At 35.3% G+C, this 16,472-nt stretch overlaps 2 protein-coding genes across 4 annotated transcripts; one reads left to right on the forward strand and one right to left on the reverse strand.

Moving 5' to 3' along the window:
• The first annotated feature begins 357 nt into the window (after positions 1-357).
• Positions 358-5,147, forward strand: LOC120277234 (probable E3 ubiquitin-protein ligase RHB1A). 2 transcript variants are annotated; one of them, XM_039283993.1, is made up of 5 exons: positions 358-512; positions 2,390-2,519; positions 2,770-3,196; positions 4,061-4,170; positions 4,619-5,147. In XM_039283993.1, exons 2-5 carry the CDS (start codon positions 2,463-2,465, stop codon positions 4,649-4,651), a joined length of 627 nt encoding a protein of 208 aa, XP_039139927.1. In that variant the 5' UTR covers positions 358-512; positions 2,390-2,462; the 3' UTR covers positions 4,652-5,147. The 2 variants fall into 2 exon arrangements, with proteins under 2 accessions (XP_039139927.1, XP_039139933.1); XM_039283999.1 differs by having other exon boundaries at positions 2,390-2,513.
• Positions 5,148-6,370: 1,223 nt separating this feature from the next.
• Positions 6,371-8,041, reverse strand: LOC120271331 (pentatricopeptide repeat-containing protein At2g46050, mitochondrial-like). 2 transcript variants are annotated; one of them, XM_039278112.1, is made up of 2 exons: positions 6,894-8,041; positions 6,371-6,749 (listed from the first exon to the last, which is right to left on the reverse strand). In XM_039278112.1, exons 1-2 carry the CDS (start codon positions 7,981-7,983, stop codon positions 6,517-6,519), a joined length of 1,323 nt encoding a protein of 440 aa, XP_039134046.1. In that variant the 5' UTR covers positions 7,984-8,041; the 3' UTR covers positions 6,371-6,516. The 2 variants fall into 2 exon arrangements, with proteins under 2 accessions (XP_039134046.1, XP_039134045.1); XM_039278111.1 differs by having other exon boundaries at positions 6,371-6,809.
• Between the last annotated feature and the right edge of the window lie 8,431 nt (positions 8,042-16,472).

Consider the following 16,472-nt stretch of genomic DNA (forward strand, 5'->3'; position numbering starts at 1 on the left):
AAGGATATGAATGTGTTTTTTTATAATTCAAACTCTATTTGACAATATTAAAATTATTATTATTATTATTATTAAAGGTAAAAGTAAATTTTATTAATCCATTTCTTAAAAAAAAAAGGCACTCAAAACGATAATAAAACCTAAAACTATGAAAAAAAAAATACTATAATCAAATAAATAAAATACCAAAAGAGTACATAAAACTATATAAAAAGGGAAATTCACATATTATTTTTATTTTCAAAGAAAATTCCTCATTTGTCCACCTATTGAGCCGTACAACAGTGATGAGTCAGCAGCCACCGGAGGGGCTTTTTGGGAACTTCAAAAATCAAGAGAGATACCTGAGCACGAAAACAAATCACTCCCGTTTGCTCTCCGCGTTTCTCATTTCGCTCTGAAGAAGAAGAAGAAGAAGAAGAAGAAGAGTGAAACCCTCGATTTCGGTTCCTCTCTTGCTCTCGATCGGAGCGTGAGAAGAGGCCCGTGGCTCGGTCTCGGCTGTTCTTCCGGTGAATTTTGATCCCGATTGGTATCACTTGTTGGAATATTGGGTTTTGTGGGATGAATCGATTGGGTTCTGTGTTTAATACTGTTTTTATGCTTTGATTGAGTGTTTTTTTTTTTGTGATTATTTATTGTGAATGATGCCCTTGTTGTTGTATGGTGCTTTTAATGATTGTTTGGTTCTTGAATTTTGTTGTTGGTGGTGAGGATCTTGAGGTTTTGAGGAATTCTGGTGGCTTTTGATTGAATTGGATTGGTTTTAGATTCTATTGGATTTATCTCTCTTGTGGATTGATCTGGATTGGCTTTTGCCCAGTCTATATAGTGCTTAGAGTGTTATTGAATGCAATATCTAGGTTTTTTTATATAATTTCCATTCAAGGCTTACTTCATTGAAGACTTTGTACTTCATTTGGCTTTTCATGTAGTGAATTGGAGTTTTGTGTAGTATTGTGAGTCAAATTTTTGTCCTTTTAAGTTGATTTTTGAGCATTAAAGGGCTATTTGCTGTCTTGGACCTAGATGTTTTAGGTATATATTGGATATTATTTTACTTTAATTCCATTTACAGCCTGTACAATGGCATAAATTTTGTTATGGTATCTGGATTGATTATAAAACATGTGCCTTTTGTGATTTAATTACTTTAGTTTCTAGATGAGGAGACTTATTTTCATGTATGTTATTGAGTGCTTATGAGCCTTTCTGAATATATAAGTTAGGCTTTGCTTTGAAAGCCGATTGATGCAACAGATAGTTTGATAGTTATGCTTTGGTATGAAGGTTTCTTTAAATTCTTGTTTGAACAGTTAAGGATAAATTTATCTTTTTTTTTTTTTTTGACGTTGAAGTTCTTAAATTTTGGTGTTTGGGTTGCCATAATTGAAAACAAAGTCCTATTTAAATTTTTAATTCATTATTTTCTAAATAGAAAGCATTATTTCCTTGGGAGCAGTTGGATATTTAAGTTGGTGAGAGGCTGACAAAAATTTGATTTGTGAGTCATATACCAAATTAAATTCCTCTTCCCGTACTTCAATTCCTATCTTCACAATTATGGGATTTTGTTAAGGAGAAGCTAGAGCGAATTTTGGAGAACTATTTTTCTATATTGAAACTTCTCATTGTCAAACACTGACACTATCTCCTACAATAATGATGTTTAATGAGATGATGTTTGCTTATGTGTATAATGATTACTTATTCAAATATGTAAACAACATATACCCTTGCGAATGATTTTGTGATAATATTTGCATTTAGTAGCTTTCATACTTGACACCTGGAAGAAGCTATTTGCTGGAAACTTTATGCTTCCTAGTTGTTGCTTCCAAAACTTTGGTTTCTCATTTAGAATTTTTTTTTTTATTTCAAATTTTAACTTAGTATTGTTAGTTGTAACCTTAAATTAAAACACGAATTTTTTTCTTGAGCAAATGTATAGTTGCTTGAGCAAAGTATAGTTACTGAACCTAGGTGAACTAAGATGGTTTGTTTGTCAATCAAAAGCTAATTTTGTGGAACTCTTGATGACTACTATTTTGAAGCGAGTTCACCTTTAAAATTGATCCATGCTTGCAATAGGCACAGTGCTCTCCTTCAAGTTAGAAAATGAATCTCTGAAATATAATCATGATCATTAGTGGAAACCTGTTTCAATATTGCAAAGCTCAGTGTGTACAATTTGTCTTCTAACACGACATACTTGGTAGTTTTGTTTCTCTCTCTTTTGTAGTGCCAATTAGCCTGGATGATCTTGTGATAGGGTTGCTTCTGTTGCTTTTGCTGTCCTATGTTTTGAGATTTGCTCTTTTTTTTTATTATATTCACTACTCTTAGTGTGTATCCTCAAGCTTTAATGTTTGCATTGTCTTAATCTCAGATAATGGTGAATAATGTGCCTCTATTCCCTAGATCTATCAGACTACAAAATTGAAGAATCAACATAGAAGAAAATGGGCTGCTGCTGTTCCAGAAGGGCAGAGATAAATAGGGCACCAATTTACGTATATGTTCGTGAATGCTATTCCTGATTTAGATAATTTGTGTTTTTTTCGCTTTCAATCCTGTCTGCTAATTTTTTATTGAGAAAATGATATAATTTTTTTTGGAATATAGATTGACATTTCTCTTATAAGTGAACTGCAGTTTAGTTCTGCTTTCTGCTAATTCACTTTCAGCTTTTTTGGGATTTCTTATGTTTTTCTTTCAAAAGTGTTGCCTGCCGAGAGATATACCTTTGGAAACTGTTGAATTTTGCAGTGTCCTCAAACATCAGATGGCGGGCCCTTATCTTCTGCAAATGGCCCGGCCTCTTCTGTTCCTGCCAGTGTACTTGTTGATACAAATCTGGATACATCAATTCCAGACACTTTCCGGGCACCTCCTGCTCCATTGCCCTATGATGTGGGTTTGACACATGCACAAACTTTGCCTTCCAGTTTTGGCAACTCTGGAAACAAGACTGATCATGTACAACCGGCAGATTCACTGTCCCTTGGAGAAGCCGTAAGTGGCGGTACATCTGAAGGTTTGGCTACTGCTGAGAGTTTGAAAGGGTCTGTCCTGAAGAGTACATCTGATGATGCACATGACTCTGCTAAGATAGCTGAAGATGAACCATCAAAATTCTGTGAACCTGTGTCTTCAGCTGTGGATGAGGAAGATGTTTGTCCCATTTGTCTGGAAGGTAAAAGTCCTGCCCAAATATGAAGAAATATCCCTTCATTTATTATTTACATTGTTTGTGTTTTTCATGTTCAGAAAAATATTAAACATATTTTCAAGTTATATTGCTTTATAATAAAAGAGGCGTTTGTCATTAATAGGTGTAGGCCTTATCTGATCATTTCCACTCTATTTAACACAAAAACTATAAATAAGCAAATGATGACTGCCTCTGACCATTGAAAATATTATGTCCTTTTTGGGTGTTTGATTTGATGAACTTGAAGACTCTAATTATTATCTGGGTTTTCTGTGTGAATACGTGTAACTTGGCCAAGTAATTCCTTTTTTTCTTTTCTTTTCCTTTAGTTTTGGATCGTTTTCATTTAGGTTGGTTTGGGAATTTTCTGTCTGAAAAATTGTTAGCCTTATAAAAGCAATTGTTAAGCCTTTATAGAAGGTTTATGATGTTCATATGCTTTCATTAAGGTGGAAAGTCTCAAAGCAAAATGTTTTAGTTATGATATAATCAGATGTCAGATGTATTATTGAATTTGATGTGAAATCTAATTAATGATGTTAATATGCTTTCATTAAGGTGGGAAAGTCTCAATTTTGTCCCAGCAAAAAGTTTCAGTTATGATATAATCAGATGTCAGATATATTTTGATGTGAATTTTGATTATAAAAGTGTTTGATCAATGGATAAAGGAGTTAGACAGGTTGGACCGGTGTGTGAGGTTTTTGTGTTTAGATCCCAAATGAATCCCTATGTTGGGAGCCGAACTTGATTTATTAAGTATAAGTGCTTCATTGGCCAAGACCCAAGTTCTCTGTGTATAAACAGGGAAGATCTGACTAATGGCTTTGCTTTTTCTTCATGCAGAGTATGATTTAGAGAATCCTCGAATTCTCACAAAATGTGAACACCATTATCACCTAGCATGCATTCTTGAGTGGATGGAGAGAAGTGATACTTGTCCTGTGTGTGACCAGGTATGTAATGGGAGATTTATTTCACTAAAATCTTCTTTCACTATCCTGTTTTGCATTATATAGAATTAAATCTATCTTAATGGTCAGGATAGTCTCTGAGGTGTTAACATATGATTCCCATGTGACTGGGGCTGGATCAAGACTTTTAATTATAAAAATGCCTTTGTTCATCTTAATTTTCTGTGTGGCTTCTTTTTCAAGATTGAATAGACTTGGGAGACATTAATGTGAAGTATTAGTATGAAGAAACAAGACTGGAATTCAAGGCAACTTATGTCACGGGCCATTCTTTGCAAAGGATACAACAATATGGTGTTGAATTGTGTTCTACAAAGAAATGTCTTTTTTAGGATTAAAATCTGATGCATTGTCACTTATCCTAACATATACGAAGAACATGAGGTGCTTCCATATTTGCATCAACCAACCGGTTTCACTTTTTTTGCAGATTATGGTGTTTGACCAGACCCTATATGAGTAGCGGTAAACGTGAGTCAGAAAGCGACCACACTATATGGAGAGTACCAATACTTATTTGTGTGATTTAGCAACTGGTCATCTGATAAAAATTTCATGGTATCATGTCGATCATCAGACTGAAATTTTGAATGTGTAAATTGTGGGTCAAATTCTTTTGAACTACACAGAGGGTAGGGGTGAAAACCTGAATTTGATTGAATACATATGCTTTCTTTAAAGCTGTTACTGTAAAGCCTTATAGTTCCATGTATAGATTTGGTTGGCAGATAAACATCCAGGAAAGGAAAAAGATGTAAGGCGAACAATTTTTGTACCTTGTTGCTCAGGGTTCAGAATGATGGATTTCTTCTTCCTGGTTGAGGTAGTTGAGTTGATATGTTTGAGCTTTTTCTGTTTTGTACAGTGTTAATAGGGATGCTTGGTGCCATGTATTATATAATGGAACACTGCTTTATTGGTTTGGACAATTAGAAAAGAAGCATTCACTTGTTTCATAATTTGATTGGTAATGTTCTCAATGATGCAATTTATAGATGGACCGTTTGAAGTTAACGTCATATTAGCATGCACTATTTTTTGTGTATTTTGATCATGCAGGATTTTTCTTGTTGCTGATAGACTTGCAAAATTGATTTTCCAAATGAATCATGCACATTATCTTTTCATCTGATGCACAATAGTATGTCTCAAGGTGATTTGAATGTATGTGATTCATATGGTAAAATCTATTTTGTACAAATAACTCCATCATGTTTGCAGTGGTTAGTATGGTTAAGGATTTATTATTCTTTTGGAAATGAAAATGCATGTTGGTCATGTTTATTTGCAAATTGTGTAATGTTTATCTTTCATTGGTAGAAAAGATTTATTATTCTTAGATTTTGACTAGTGAAGGTACTCAAGTACTAGTGATGGTTCAGTGGCAAAACCATGGTCGTCTCTTTGGAGAGTTTGAGCTAACTACTAGCATGTTGTGGACACATCAACTGTTTACAGTGATTTTGTAACATGGATGTTTCTTTCAATTGAATTATTTATATTCCTAATTATAGTTTTATTTCACCTTTCGAGGCTTGCCTGTAGATTGAAATTATTTGGAGAGGATTTATTTATTTTTACTTTCAAGTTCATGTAAATGGGTTCACTGTGCTATATATATTATAAGTTTATGAGCTTTTAATCCAATAGATCAGAACATCAACCTATGAGGTCTCATGTCCATAATCTAAGAATAAATTTTACTTGCGTAGTTACGTTAGATGCATTGTATCAGTTGAACTGTGGAAGTATTAAGTCTAGATGTATTGTATTGGGATGATGGGTGTTAAGAGTTGCTAGGAAGGATTGATTAATGAATGAATTATTCAAAATAAATTTGGAGCGGTACTTCTTATTGACAAATTAAGAAAATCAATTAAGATGGTACGAATATGTTCTTAGATTACTAGTAGATGTCTCCATAAGTAAGGTGGAAGTTTTTTAAATGGAGCGTCACAAAAAAGAACAGCAGGTAAACTTAAAAAATGTTACCAAAAATTTTATGAAATGATTTATCTAAAGTTTGACTTATCTAGTCTTTTTAACCTTAAACAAAGTAAACACGGAAGAGAGGGATTTATATAACTAACCACAAATAGTTGTGGTTTGAAGGTGCATTGTATTAAACCATTGGATAAGAACTGCATGGCAATAAAGATGCATTGAAAACATTCATTTTATTATATCAAATTAAACCACCTTGTTACATTAAAGTTGGATTTCATTAACTACAATTTCAATCACATCCTCCAATTCACAATTACATGAACTCCAAACCACATCAACCAAACTGTAAACACCACCAAAACCAGACAACCATGTCCATCTCTACATCCAGCTACAACCAGCCACCATACAATCACAACCCAATCCCTCCAACTCTCTTCTCACCTTTACAACCTCATCCCATCTCTCCAAACCCACATAAATATTATTCATCAACTTATAATTCACAGACTTACAAGGTTCCAATTCATGAAGCCTTTCTCCAACCAACTTACCTAAACATGCATTTCCATGCAATTTACAAGCTCCAATCAATGCTCCCAAAACATCTCCATCTGGTTCAAAGGGCATATTAACAACAACATCATAAGCTTCATCAATATAACCAGCTCTCCCTAAAAGATCAATCAAACAAGCATAATGCTCAGAGCCAGGACTTATTTGGTAATCTCTGACCATTGACTTAAAATAATACAAACCTTTTTCAACCAGTCCTGCATGGCTGCATGCTGATAACACCCCTAAAAACACAACCTTATCAGGCCAAATTCCTCCATGCTTTAACATCTTCTCGAAAGTATTAATGGCTTCCTTGCCAAGACCATGGAATGCGTATGAAGAAATCATCGACGAGAAACTAACAATGTCAGGTTTATGAATGGATTGAAACACACGAGACGCGTACAGAATGTTACCGCTTTTCGCGTATGAGAAGATGAGTGCATTGCTAACTGATAAATGATTATCTAAGCCTGTTTTTATGGAATGGTTATGTACTTGTGCGGCTTCATTGGCTGCTGATTGATTGGCACATGAACTAAGAACACTTGCGAGCGTTCGGTCATCGGGCCGGAAACCTTGTTGTATCATTTGGGTTAGTACTCTCATGGCACTCTTGCTATCACCATGCATTGCATAACCTATAATGATTGAATTCCACGACACGGTGTTACGGTGGCGCATTTCGTCGAATACCTTGTGAGCATCCTTGAAATCTCCAGATTTCATGTAATTGTCCACCAGTGCACAGCTCACAAACACATCAGAGTCAAGAGAAAGTATCAGTACAAGACCATGAATTTGTTTTCCAAGCTTTGTATCACCACAACAACAACTGATAAAGCTACTGAAAGTGAACTCATCCCATAAAAACCCATGAAACCGCATAGAATTAAAGATTTGGAAAGCTTCTCTAATAAGACCATGCACAGCATAGCAAGAAAGCATCACATTCCATGAAACTAAATCTCTAAGAGACATTTCATCAAACAACAAGCGCGCATCTTTTGGTAAACCACATTTTGAGTAAAGATCAAGAAGTGCAGTTCCAATGAAGACATTTGACTGAAAGCCATGTTTCAATGCAAGAGAATGCACTTGTTTTCCAATAACTATGCCATTGAATTGAGCACAAGCTCTGAGAACTTGAACAAATGAATTGTGGCAAAGCTCAAGAGTGTTTTCAATCTTTCTCTTGAATTTCAGCAGGAGTGAATGGTTTGAGGGTGGGATTGAAGGAGAAGAACCGGAAATCTTTGTGCATGAGGACGCTAGATTTCTCAGAGGCATTTCATCAAACAGTTTGCGCGAGAGCGTTGAGAAGATGTGGTTCTTGTATAATTTTTTTATTAATTGGGACCCTGTAAAAATGTGAAATTACAACAAAGTCCATATATTATTATGGTTTTTTTTTTCTAGCGCAACTTACATTAGCCAATTGGGCAAGTCCCAGCCACAGTGGTATAACGAAACACCCGGATTGAGATGAGCATGGTTTGCAAGAGCATTAGCTACACCATTCGGGTTAGGAGGGATATAATCCAAAACAATACTATTATATCTTTGCATGTGATAGTTCTGGTAGGTTAGTGTGTTTAGGAGAGTCACTCAAAAACTCACAAGAATATGGAACACACACACAATCAAGCAAGAGAAAGAAGACACACAAGTTGGTAACCTAGTTCGGCACAATCTTGCTTACATCTGGGGGGCCAAGCCTCGAGAAATAATCCACTAAAAGAGATGATAGAATAAAGAGTACATCTCTCCCTTACTCACTAAAGACAAAGAATACCCTCTTAAGATTGACCGATGCCCATTTTCCTCAACACTCATCAAAGGGTCTCTCACTTGTGGCTCATCCTAAATCTTCAAGCAGGATATCTTATATAGACGCACCGATGTCCAAATAAACAATTTTCTTTTAGAATTCTCCGCAGCTTCCTAACTTGAACACCTTCCAAAGTCAGATGTTGCAACACTTAGTTGCAACACGACCCACCTGACTGAACATGACTGAGTTCTAGCTAGTTGCACCTGAATCTGCGACCTTCAACCTTCCCGGTTCCTTCAGTCAACCTTGTAGTAGTTGACTCAACGGGAGTTTCTCCTGCTTGGAGCTGCTTCCCTCCTCACATCACTTCAGCAGGTCCCTCTCCCAAGGGTCACGCCTACCAAGGCACACGCAACCATCTCACCCAAGATGGTCACCAAAGATCTTCCGATCTTCTTTCCAAACTTGGTCCAAGTTTGGTCTTCCCAAATGATCTTTGTTTGACTTATGAAAATATTGTTACTAAACTTCATCTCATCTCATCTAAGTTTATCTTTCAATATCTTCAAGCATGATCTCCAATCATCCATGCTTGGATCTTCAAATCTCTAATCATATCTCATGTAATCTTCAATTAATCTCCATATATGATTAGTCTCCAGAAATAGCTCTGCCCATAATTAGCTCTTAGATTTTCCTTCAAATTGTATTGCTAAATATGGTTTTGATAATTTCATTGGCTTGTCTTTGCCTAACTTAGTTTGTGTCTTCAAATAACTTCTCACCAAACTAAGTTTGTCATTGCCTATCTTAGTTTGTGTCTTCAAATATCTTCACACCAAACTAAGCTCAATGCAATCTTCATGATGATCTTTTATTCTTGCCAACGATAGAATATTCCTCTTTCTCTCTCTCTCTAAGATAAATCTTTCCTAAAAAGGAGTTCTATCAAAGATATGATTTATCATCCCGGATCTTATCAAAGACAGATAAACATATTTTAAATAAAACTTACCCTTTTTGAAGAGATACATTTAACTAGAAGCACTTTCCAAAATTAGTTGATCATCACATGAACAATTGAGAGGAAATTCACTAAACATAGTCTCCATCATAATCTTTTGGCTCTTGTATCTTCTCATGTCATGACACCAAGCTTTAGCCACATCATCATCCTAGTCACTCATTCTTTTTGCCAATTCATCATCGCCATGTCATCTTCCTTTGCCATTGTACATCTTGGCTTGCCACATAATGTCAATCCACGTCGTCAGACCTAACAGTATGTATAAAAAAATTATGTTCCTTTCCTCTTGGTAGAGCTAATTGAGATGAGGCTCTTCCTGGTTCATCAAACTAATAAGTCCAAGACAATCACAAAGAATCCGGTCCAGTTTGACATTCTTTTCTTCACAAACTTTCAAAGTATGCTCCAAAGCAGCCAACTCAGCCTTAACATTGATCTCCAAAATATCTACTAATGCACCAAGATTACGATTCCAAAACACAATAATACCTCTCGATAAGTCTTCGGCAAGGATAGCTACCCAATCACACTGATAAGAAAACTATGAGCAAAAATGGACAACCTTTTCTTCATTAGCACGGGTGTCCATTAGGCACATTACATCCAGTTTCAATTGTAAAAGATGGTGCTTAGCTCGACTCATTGTCCTAGAGTTAGACACACCCTTACAATTCCAGCACAATATATTAATTCCGTCCAAAAAAAATATATATTGAGGAAAGAGAGAAAAGAGAAAGTTCTTAGAAGAGGGTTTTTAAAACTCTAATGTTGTTTTTTGCCCCTTTTTGAATTTAGAGCCCAATTTCACAACTCCCCTTTGAGCTAAAGCTTCTAGCTTGACATCCCTTTGAAATTGAACAAGGGTTGTATCTTCATCGACATCTTCCTTTTCATTTAAACCTTCATCTATAGCCTCCTCCATCTCCTTTTCCCCCTGAACTTGACCCAAGATCTCCGGTTTGAGGGCATGAGCAATTCTCTCAACCAACACTACAAGAAATTTGGTTATTATCTATGTTATTTTTCGCTATGTAGTAAATTTTTTAGATAAATATGTTCCATTATCTATGATTTCTAGATTTAGTAGGGCAAAATAAACATTACGAGGTGCCAAATATTTCCCATCCGCAGGAAGATCATGACCTATGAATGATTTTTAATAGGTACAATTAGTTGTTGTAGGTAAAGCAAACAATCTTTTTCTACAAAATATATCATAGGGCAAAGAAATTCTAATTTTGGCTATGAATTTTAAAACGTAGGTAATAGTTTTGTTTTCATCTACGCAAGAAATAGTAGATACAAGTATGTTCCATAATTAACAATTTCTATATTTTGTAGGGAGAAATAAACGTTATAAGGCACCAAATATTTCCCATCCGCGGTAAGATCATGGTCTACGAATGATTTTTAGTAGCTACAATTAGTTTTTGTATGTAAAGCAAAACATTTTTTTCTACGAAATATATTGTGGCGCAAAGAAATTCTAATTTTGGCCACAAAACGTAGGTAATAGTTTTGTTTTCATTTACGGAAGAAACCGTAGGTACAAGTATGTTCCATTATTTTTAGTTTATATATTTCGTAGGGCAAAATAAATATTATGAGGCGCCAAATATTTCCCATTCATGGGAAGATCATGACTTACAAATGATATTTAGTAGCTACATTTAATTTTTGTAAGTAATGAAAAACATTTGTTTCTAAGAAATATATCCTAGCAAAAAGTTATTCTAATTTTGACCAAGAATTATAAAACGTAGGTAATAGTTTTGTTTTCATCTAGTTGCATTATCTACGATTTCTAAATTTCATAGGGCGAAATAAATGTTATGAGGCGCCAAACATTTCGCATTCGAGGGAAAATCATGGCTTACGAATGATTTTTAGGCTCTACGATTAGTTTTTGTAAGTAAAGAAAAAACATTTGTTTCTATGAAATATATTGTAGATAAAAGATATTCTAATTTGATGTACATTTATTTTAAGCGATTTTTATACACATATTTAATTCTACAAATAAATCAACATTAAATCAATTTGACAACCGAAGATGGCTAGCCAATTATAAAAACATTTAAAGAAAAATCGAATGAACAACTTGACTTCCACCATTAAGATATATATTAAGGAAAAGTTAACATAATACTAATTAAATTAAAGTTTATTGCAACCTTAAATAATAATAATAAATTATGAGAACTATTAATATCAAATCCAACATTAATTTAATTTGCTTAAACATAAATATAAAAAACAAAATAAAGACGCATCTATCAAGTCAATGGGATGAGTCGGACGTATATACGAACTCATCTGGGACCAAGACAAATCAGTTGGACATTATCATCATCATTATTAACTTTATAATGAGTTAATATCAACATTATAATAAAAAGATGATTAGACAATCTCATAGTCTATTAACATTATAAATAGACTCAACGTTAATCTATTTTTATCTTTTTAAAATTTTATTTTTCATTATTCTTTTATTTCTAACAACCTAATTCATTGTAAATTTCCACATTTGTTTGTTAGTTCAAAGAATCTGCCTCTATTGAATTAAATATAATTATATCAATAAATAATTTAATATTATAATTAAAAAAAATAGTTTAATATAACTATTCATATTTTCATCACATCATTTTTTTAAATAAATTAAAACTAACAAATAACAACATTATATGTCTAAACTATTTACTAAATGTGCATGAGTTGTAATTTGCTCTTCAACATAATATGAGAAGTCTTATTTCACTTAAAATTTATTTTTATATATAAAAAAATTAAAATAAATATATTTCCTTTTTTAAATTTTGGCTCTCTTTCACTATTTGCTCTCCTTTTGCTCATTGCTATCCAAAATCTAGGGTTTTCAATCTCTCATCCCCATTGTGCTGCTTTTGCTCGTGAATCTCTTTAATAGTCTTCTCGTTTTCAATTTTGGTCTGAAGTTTACCAGGTAATTTTCTCAATTGAATACTAACATTTGCTCTTATTTCAATTTTTTTGATTGCTCTATGATGCCGGCCTCTTCGGGTAGAGCTTACATTTCCCTTATTCCCAAGAAAGAGCACCCCAGGTCTGTTTCCGATTATCGCCCTATTTCTTTGTGTAATGTCTGTTACAAAATTGTGACTAAGATTCTAGCTAATCGTCTTAAGATTATTCTCCCTTAGCTCGTTAGTCGGGAGCAAGTTGGCTTTATCCCTGGTCGGTGTTCTTTTGATAATATTATTGCTTTGCATGAGATTGTTCATTCAATGGAGCAAGATTATCTTAGTCCCCCTAGGATGCTTACTAAAATTGATATAGAGAAAGCCTATGACACGATTAGTTGGAGTGCAATTCTTGCCACCCTTGCGAAAATGAAGTTCCCTGATAAATGGATCTCCTGGATTGAATCTTGCCTTTGGTCAAGTTCCTTTTCTATCCTTGTCAATGGCTCCCCTTCTGCTTGGATCTCCTTTTCCCGCGGGGTACGGCAGGGAGATCCTATTTCTTCATATCTTTTCATCCTAGTCTCTCAAAATTTGTCTTCTATCCTTAACCGAGCACTTTCTTTAGGTTTGGTTCCTGGTTTTCACCCAAATCTTGCTTTTAATTTTAATCATCTTATGTATGCTGATGATTTGGTCATTATCACCAGAGCCTCTCAGTTAGCTGCTAGAAACGTCAAGTTATGTCTGGATATCTATGCTAATTTTTGACGGGTCAAAGGGCTAATGTTACCAAGTCTGCTATCTATCTTCCTTCTTGGTTTAACTCTAGAGTGGCGAGGAGCATTAAATCTATCCTTAATTTTGACATTGCCTCTTTTCCCTTGAATTATCTTGGCATTTTGATTTCACCAAAAAACCTTAATGTTTCTTGTTTCAAGCCCATGGTTGACAGGATCTCTCGTACCGTTTCTAAGTGGAAGCATTCTAAACTTTCTCTGGCCACCAAAACCACCCTCATTAATTCTTACCTCCTTGCTATTCCAACTTATTACCTCTCTATCCTTCCCATTCCTGACTCTATCATTAAGGAGATTTCCAAGGTTGTTAGGCACTTATTTTGGCACAAGGATGACAATGGAAAGGGCATCCACACTGTCTCTTGGAGTCGAATTACTGAACCTAAGTCTGAGGGGGCCTTGCTCTTCGTAACCTTTTCATTGCCAAGCATTCTCTTAAAGCGAAGCATGTATTCACTCTTATGAATTCTGTTGATGTTATTTGGGTTAATATTGTGCATCTTAAATATGGCCGTTTTAATCATTGGAGAGACTGTACACCTCGTAATTGTTCATGGTTCTTTAAAGGGCTTTGTCAAACTGCTGCTGTTATTAAGCCTTTTTACTGGATTAAAACTGTGAACCCAGTTTGTACGTCATTGTTATATGATTTTTGGTGTTTTGAGATCCCGCTTGCCTTCAAACCTACTTTCATTAATATGCACCTCAATTTGGAATCTATGACTTGCTCTGATCTCTGCTCTGACAATGACTGGAACTTTAATAGCCTTGTGAATTTGTTTGGGTTTCATGCCGGTGAGATTAGGGTTAGACTGGGGCACATTGATTTTCTTGTTCATAACCTTTGGGTCTGGGCTCCATCTGGCCGGCCTCACAAAATTTCTTCGAACGTGTATCACTTTCTAAATTTAAATATTCATAATTCTTCCGACTCAGATGGGTGGAGGAAATTGTGGCACTTGAAGGTTATGCCTAGGGTCAAGCACTTTCTGTGGCTTTTATTTTATGGTAGAATTGCTACTGCTGAGTTTCTTTACTCCATTAACTTGGGCCCCAGAAGAATTCGTATCTTTTGCAATCTGGCTTTTGAATCCTCTGAGCACCTGTTCTCTCAATGTTGTAAGGTTCAGGGCCTCTGGAGTCATATTTCTTTGCTTATTTCCAAAAAGATTTTCTTTCCAGATGGGTTTATTTCTGGGAGCTGGCTTTCTCATTCATATCTGTCTTCTAGGTGTAAAGCTCTGATTGCTTTGGCTGCTTGGTTTGTTTGGAAGGCTAGATGCGATGCAATCTTCAGAAATATTTCGCCTAATTTTGTTCATATTGCTCACAGGGCTATTTCCCAAGCTAATGTTATGAATTATGTTGGAAATTCCGTGTGCAGAACTATATTGGTTAACAATTTTTGCAATCTTGATGGTCCTCTTCTGTTTGCTTCCTCAACTTGGAATGAATCTACCCAGGTTTGTCGTGGCGCCTTCTTTTTAGCTCATCCTAATCCCAAAATTTCACTTGCAGGTCGTTCTTTTGATTCTGCGGATACCCAGATTGCTGCCGATTTGTGTATCCTTAATTTTGCTATTCAGCAAGCTCTTGAGTATTCATTTCAGGTTCATAATATCTTCATCTCCAATTCCTGTATTTTGGACCTGATATCCTCCCCCAACCATGTCTGTTCCTGGAGATACAGTCACTGGATCAACAACATTAATAATCTCCTCAGCTTGGCTGGATCTCCTCGTGTCAGTGTTGTCTCTCGTTCATGGCTGAATGTTGTCATCAAGATTGCTAACTTTGGTCATCCTACTCATCATCTGTCTCTCTTCCATTCCGGTCATGATCTTCCTCACTGGTTGATGAAGATTTTTTATGCTGCAGGCTTCTCTTTTTAGTTTTTAGTTGCTTTTCTTTGTTTTTCTTTCTATTTGTGTAATTTGCTGCTTCCTTTTCTTGGTCTGTACTGCTTAACATTTTGTAAACCTTTTTTTTATATTAATAAAATAGCTCTATGAGCTCTTCCCAAAAAAAAAAAAAACATTCAATTTGTATCAAATGGAGCATTAACTTTTAATTTGATTTCACCAACGAGGTTTTTGGGTTGATGAGGATTAGTTGATGTTGACGCCAGACAGCTTGTGTGGCCACTAATATTCTACGTCACTTGTACGCGTGGAAGGTGCCATGTTAGCAAGGTAAATAAGTGTCCTTTACTATGGCCATGTATGATGCCATGTCATCTTCTTCCTCCCTTTCTCCGTCAATCCTTGTTGCCCTAGAATCCCATTTTTCTCTTCCTGTCAAGCCTGAGAACGTAGGGAGTTCTTCAAGAGGGTTGCATTTCTAGAGCAAGAGACCAAGATCACAAGGAGAAGGTTATATTAATTTTTTTGGCTGGTGCATTTGTTGCATACTTTGAACATAACATGCATCACAAAACTTAAGAGAAGCACTTCTAGTGTCCTTGTACAAATTTTTGTATATCTTCTTACTCTCATTGCTTGATTGTAATAAAAGAAAATCACATAATATGAAAAAGAACAAGAGCATAAATGACTCTATAAGTTCTACACACTACGTGAATTATAAGTGTAATTACTTGAATTATATACAACCTCATAACACTACAGTAATCAGCGACATCTGGTGAATTATACACACAGAAATCAGCCACATATGTTGAATTATACACACAGAAATTAGCAAACTTGGTTGAATTAACATCCATGATCTATTTCTCTCCCACTTGCACTGGTGATCACCCTTCCCAATATGGAGGTGTAGGACTACTCAAATACTATTTCCGGCATGGAGAACTCCATCGGAAAGCAAAGACTTGAAGAACTCCACCGGAAGAGAAAAATGGGATTCTAGGGCAATATAGATTGGGGAAGAAAGGGGAAAAATGGGGAAAGAAGATAACATGGCATCATACGTGGCCATAGTAAAGGCCACTTGTTCACCTTGATGACATGTGGCACCTTCCATGGGTACAAATGATGTGGATTATTAGTGGCCACGCAAGCAGTCCGGCATCTACATTAGCTAATCCTCATCGGAAAACCCCAAAAGCCTCGTTGGTGCAATCAAATTGAAATAAGAGCAAACGTTAGTACTCAAGCTGAGAAAATTACCTGAAGTTTACCTGTGAAATTGTCAACCCTTGAGGTACTTTCTTGAGCCTTTTTTTTAAAAAAAGTTTTTTGCCTCTAATTACTGCATGCCATCGCTACCTC

The sequence above is a fragment of the Dioscorea cayenensis genome, chromosome 2 (assembly GCF_009730915.1).
Source record: "Dioscorea cayenensis subsp. rotundata cultivar TDr96_F1 chromosome 2, TDr96_F1_v2_PseudoChromosome.rev07_lg8_w22 25.fasta, whole genome shotgun sequence".
In the NCBI taxonomy this organism is placed as follows: Eukaryota; Viridiplantae; Streptophyta; class Magnoliopsida; order Dioscoreales; family Dioscoreaceae; genus Dioscorea; species Dioscorea cayenensis.

Excerpts from the sequence above, each read along its gene's own strand:
- LOC120277234 (XM_039283993.1), top strand. The coding sequence starts at position 2,463 with ATGGGCTGCTGCTGTTCCAGAAGGGCAGAGATAAATAGGGCACCAATT. Across the intron at positions 2,520-2,769 it reads GGGCACCAATTTACGTATAT|TGTCCTCAAACATCAGATGG; the intron begins GTTCGTGAATGC and ends TGAATTTTGCAG. Across the intron at positions 4,171-4,618 it reads CTTGTCCTGTGTGTGACCAG|ATTATGGTGTTTGACCAGAC; the intron begins GTATGTAATGGG and ends CTTTTTTTGCAG.
- LOC120271331 (XM_039278111.1), bottom strand. The coding sequence starts at position 7,983 with ATGCCTCTGAGAAATCTAGCGTCCTCATGCACAAAGATTTCCGGTTCT. Across the intron at positions 6,810-6,893 it reads TGCAGGACTGGTTGAAAAAG|GGAGAGCTGGTTATATTGAT; the intron begins GTTTGTATTATT and ends TTGATCTTTTAG.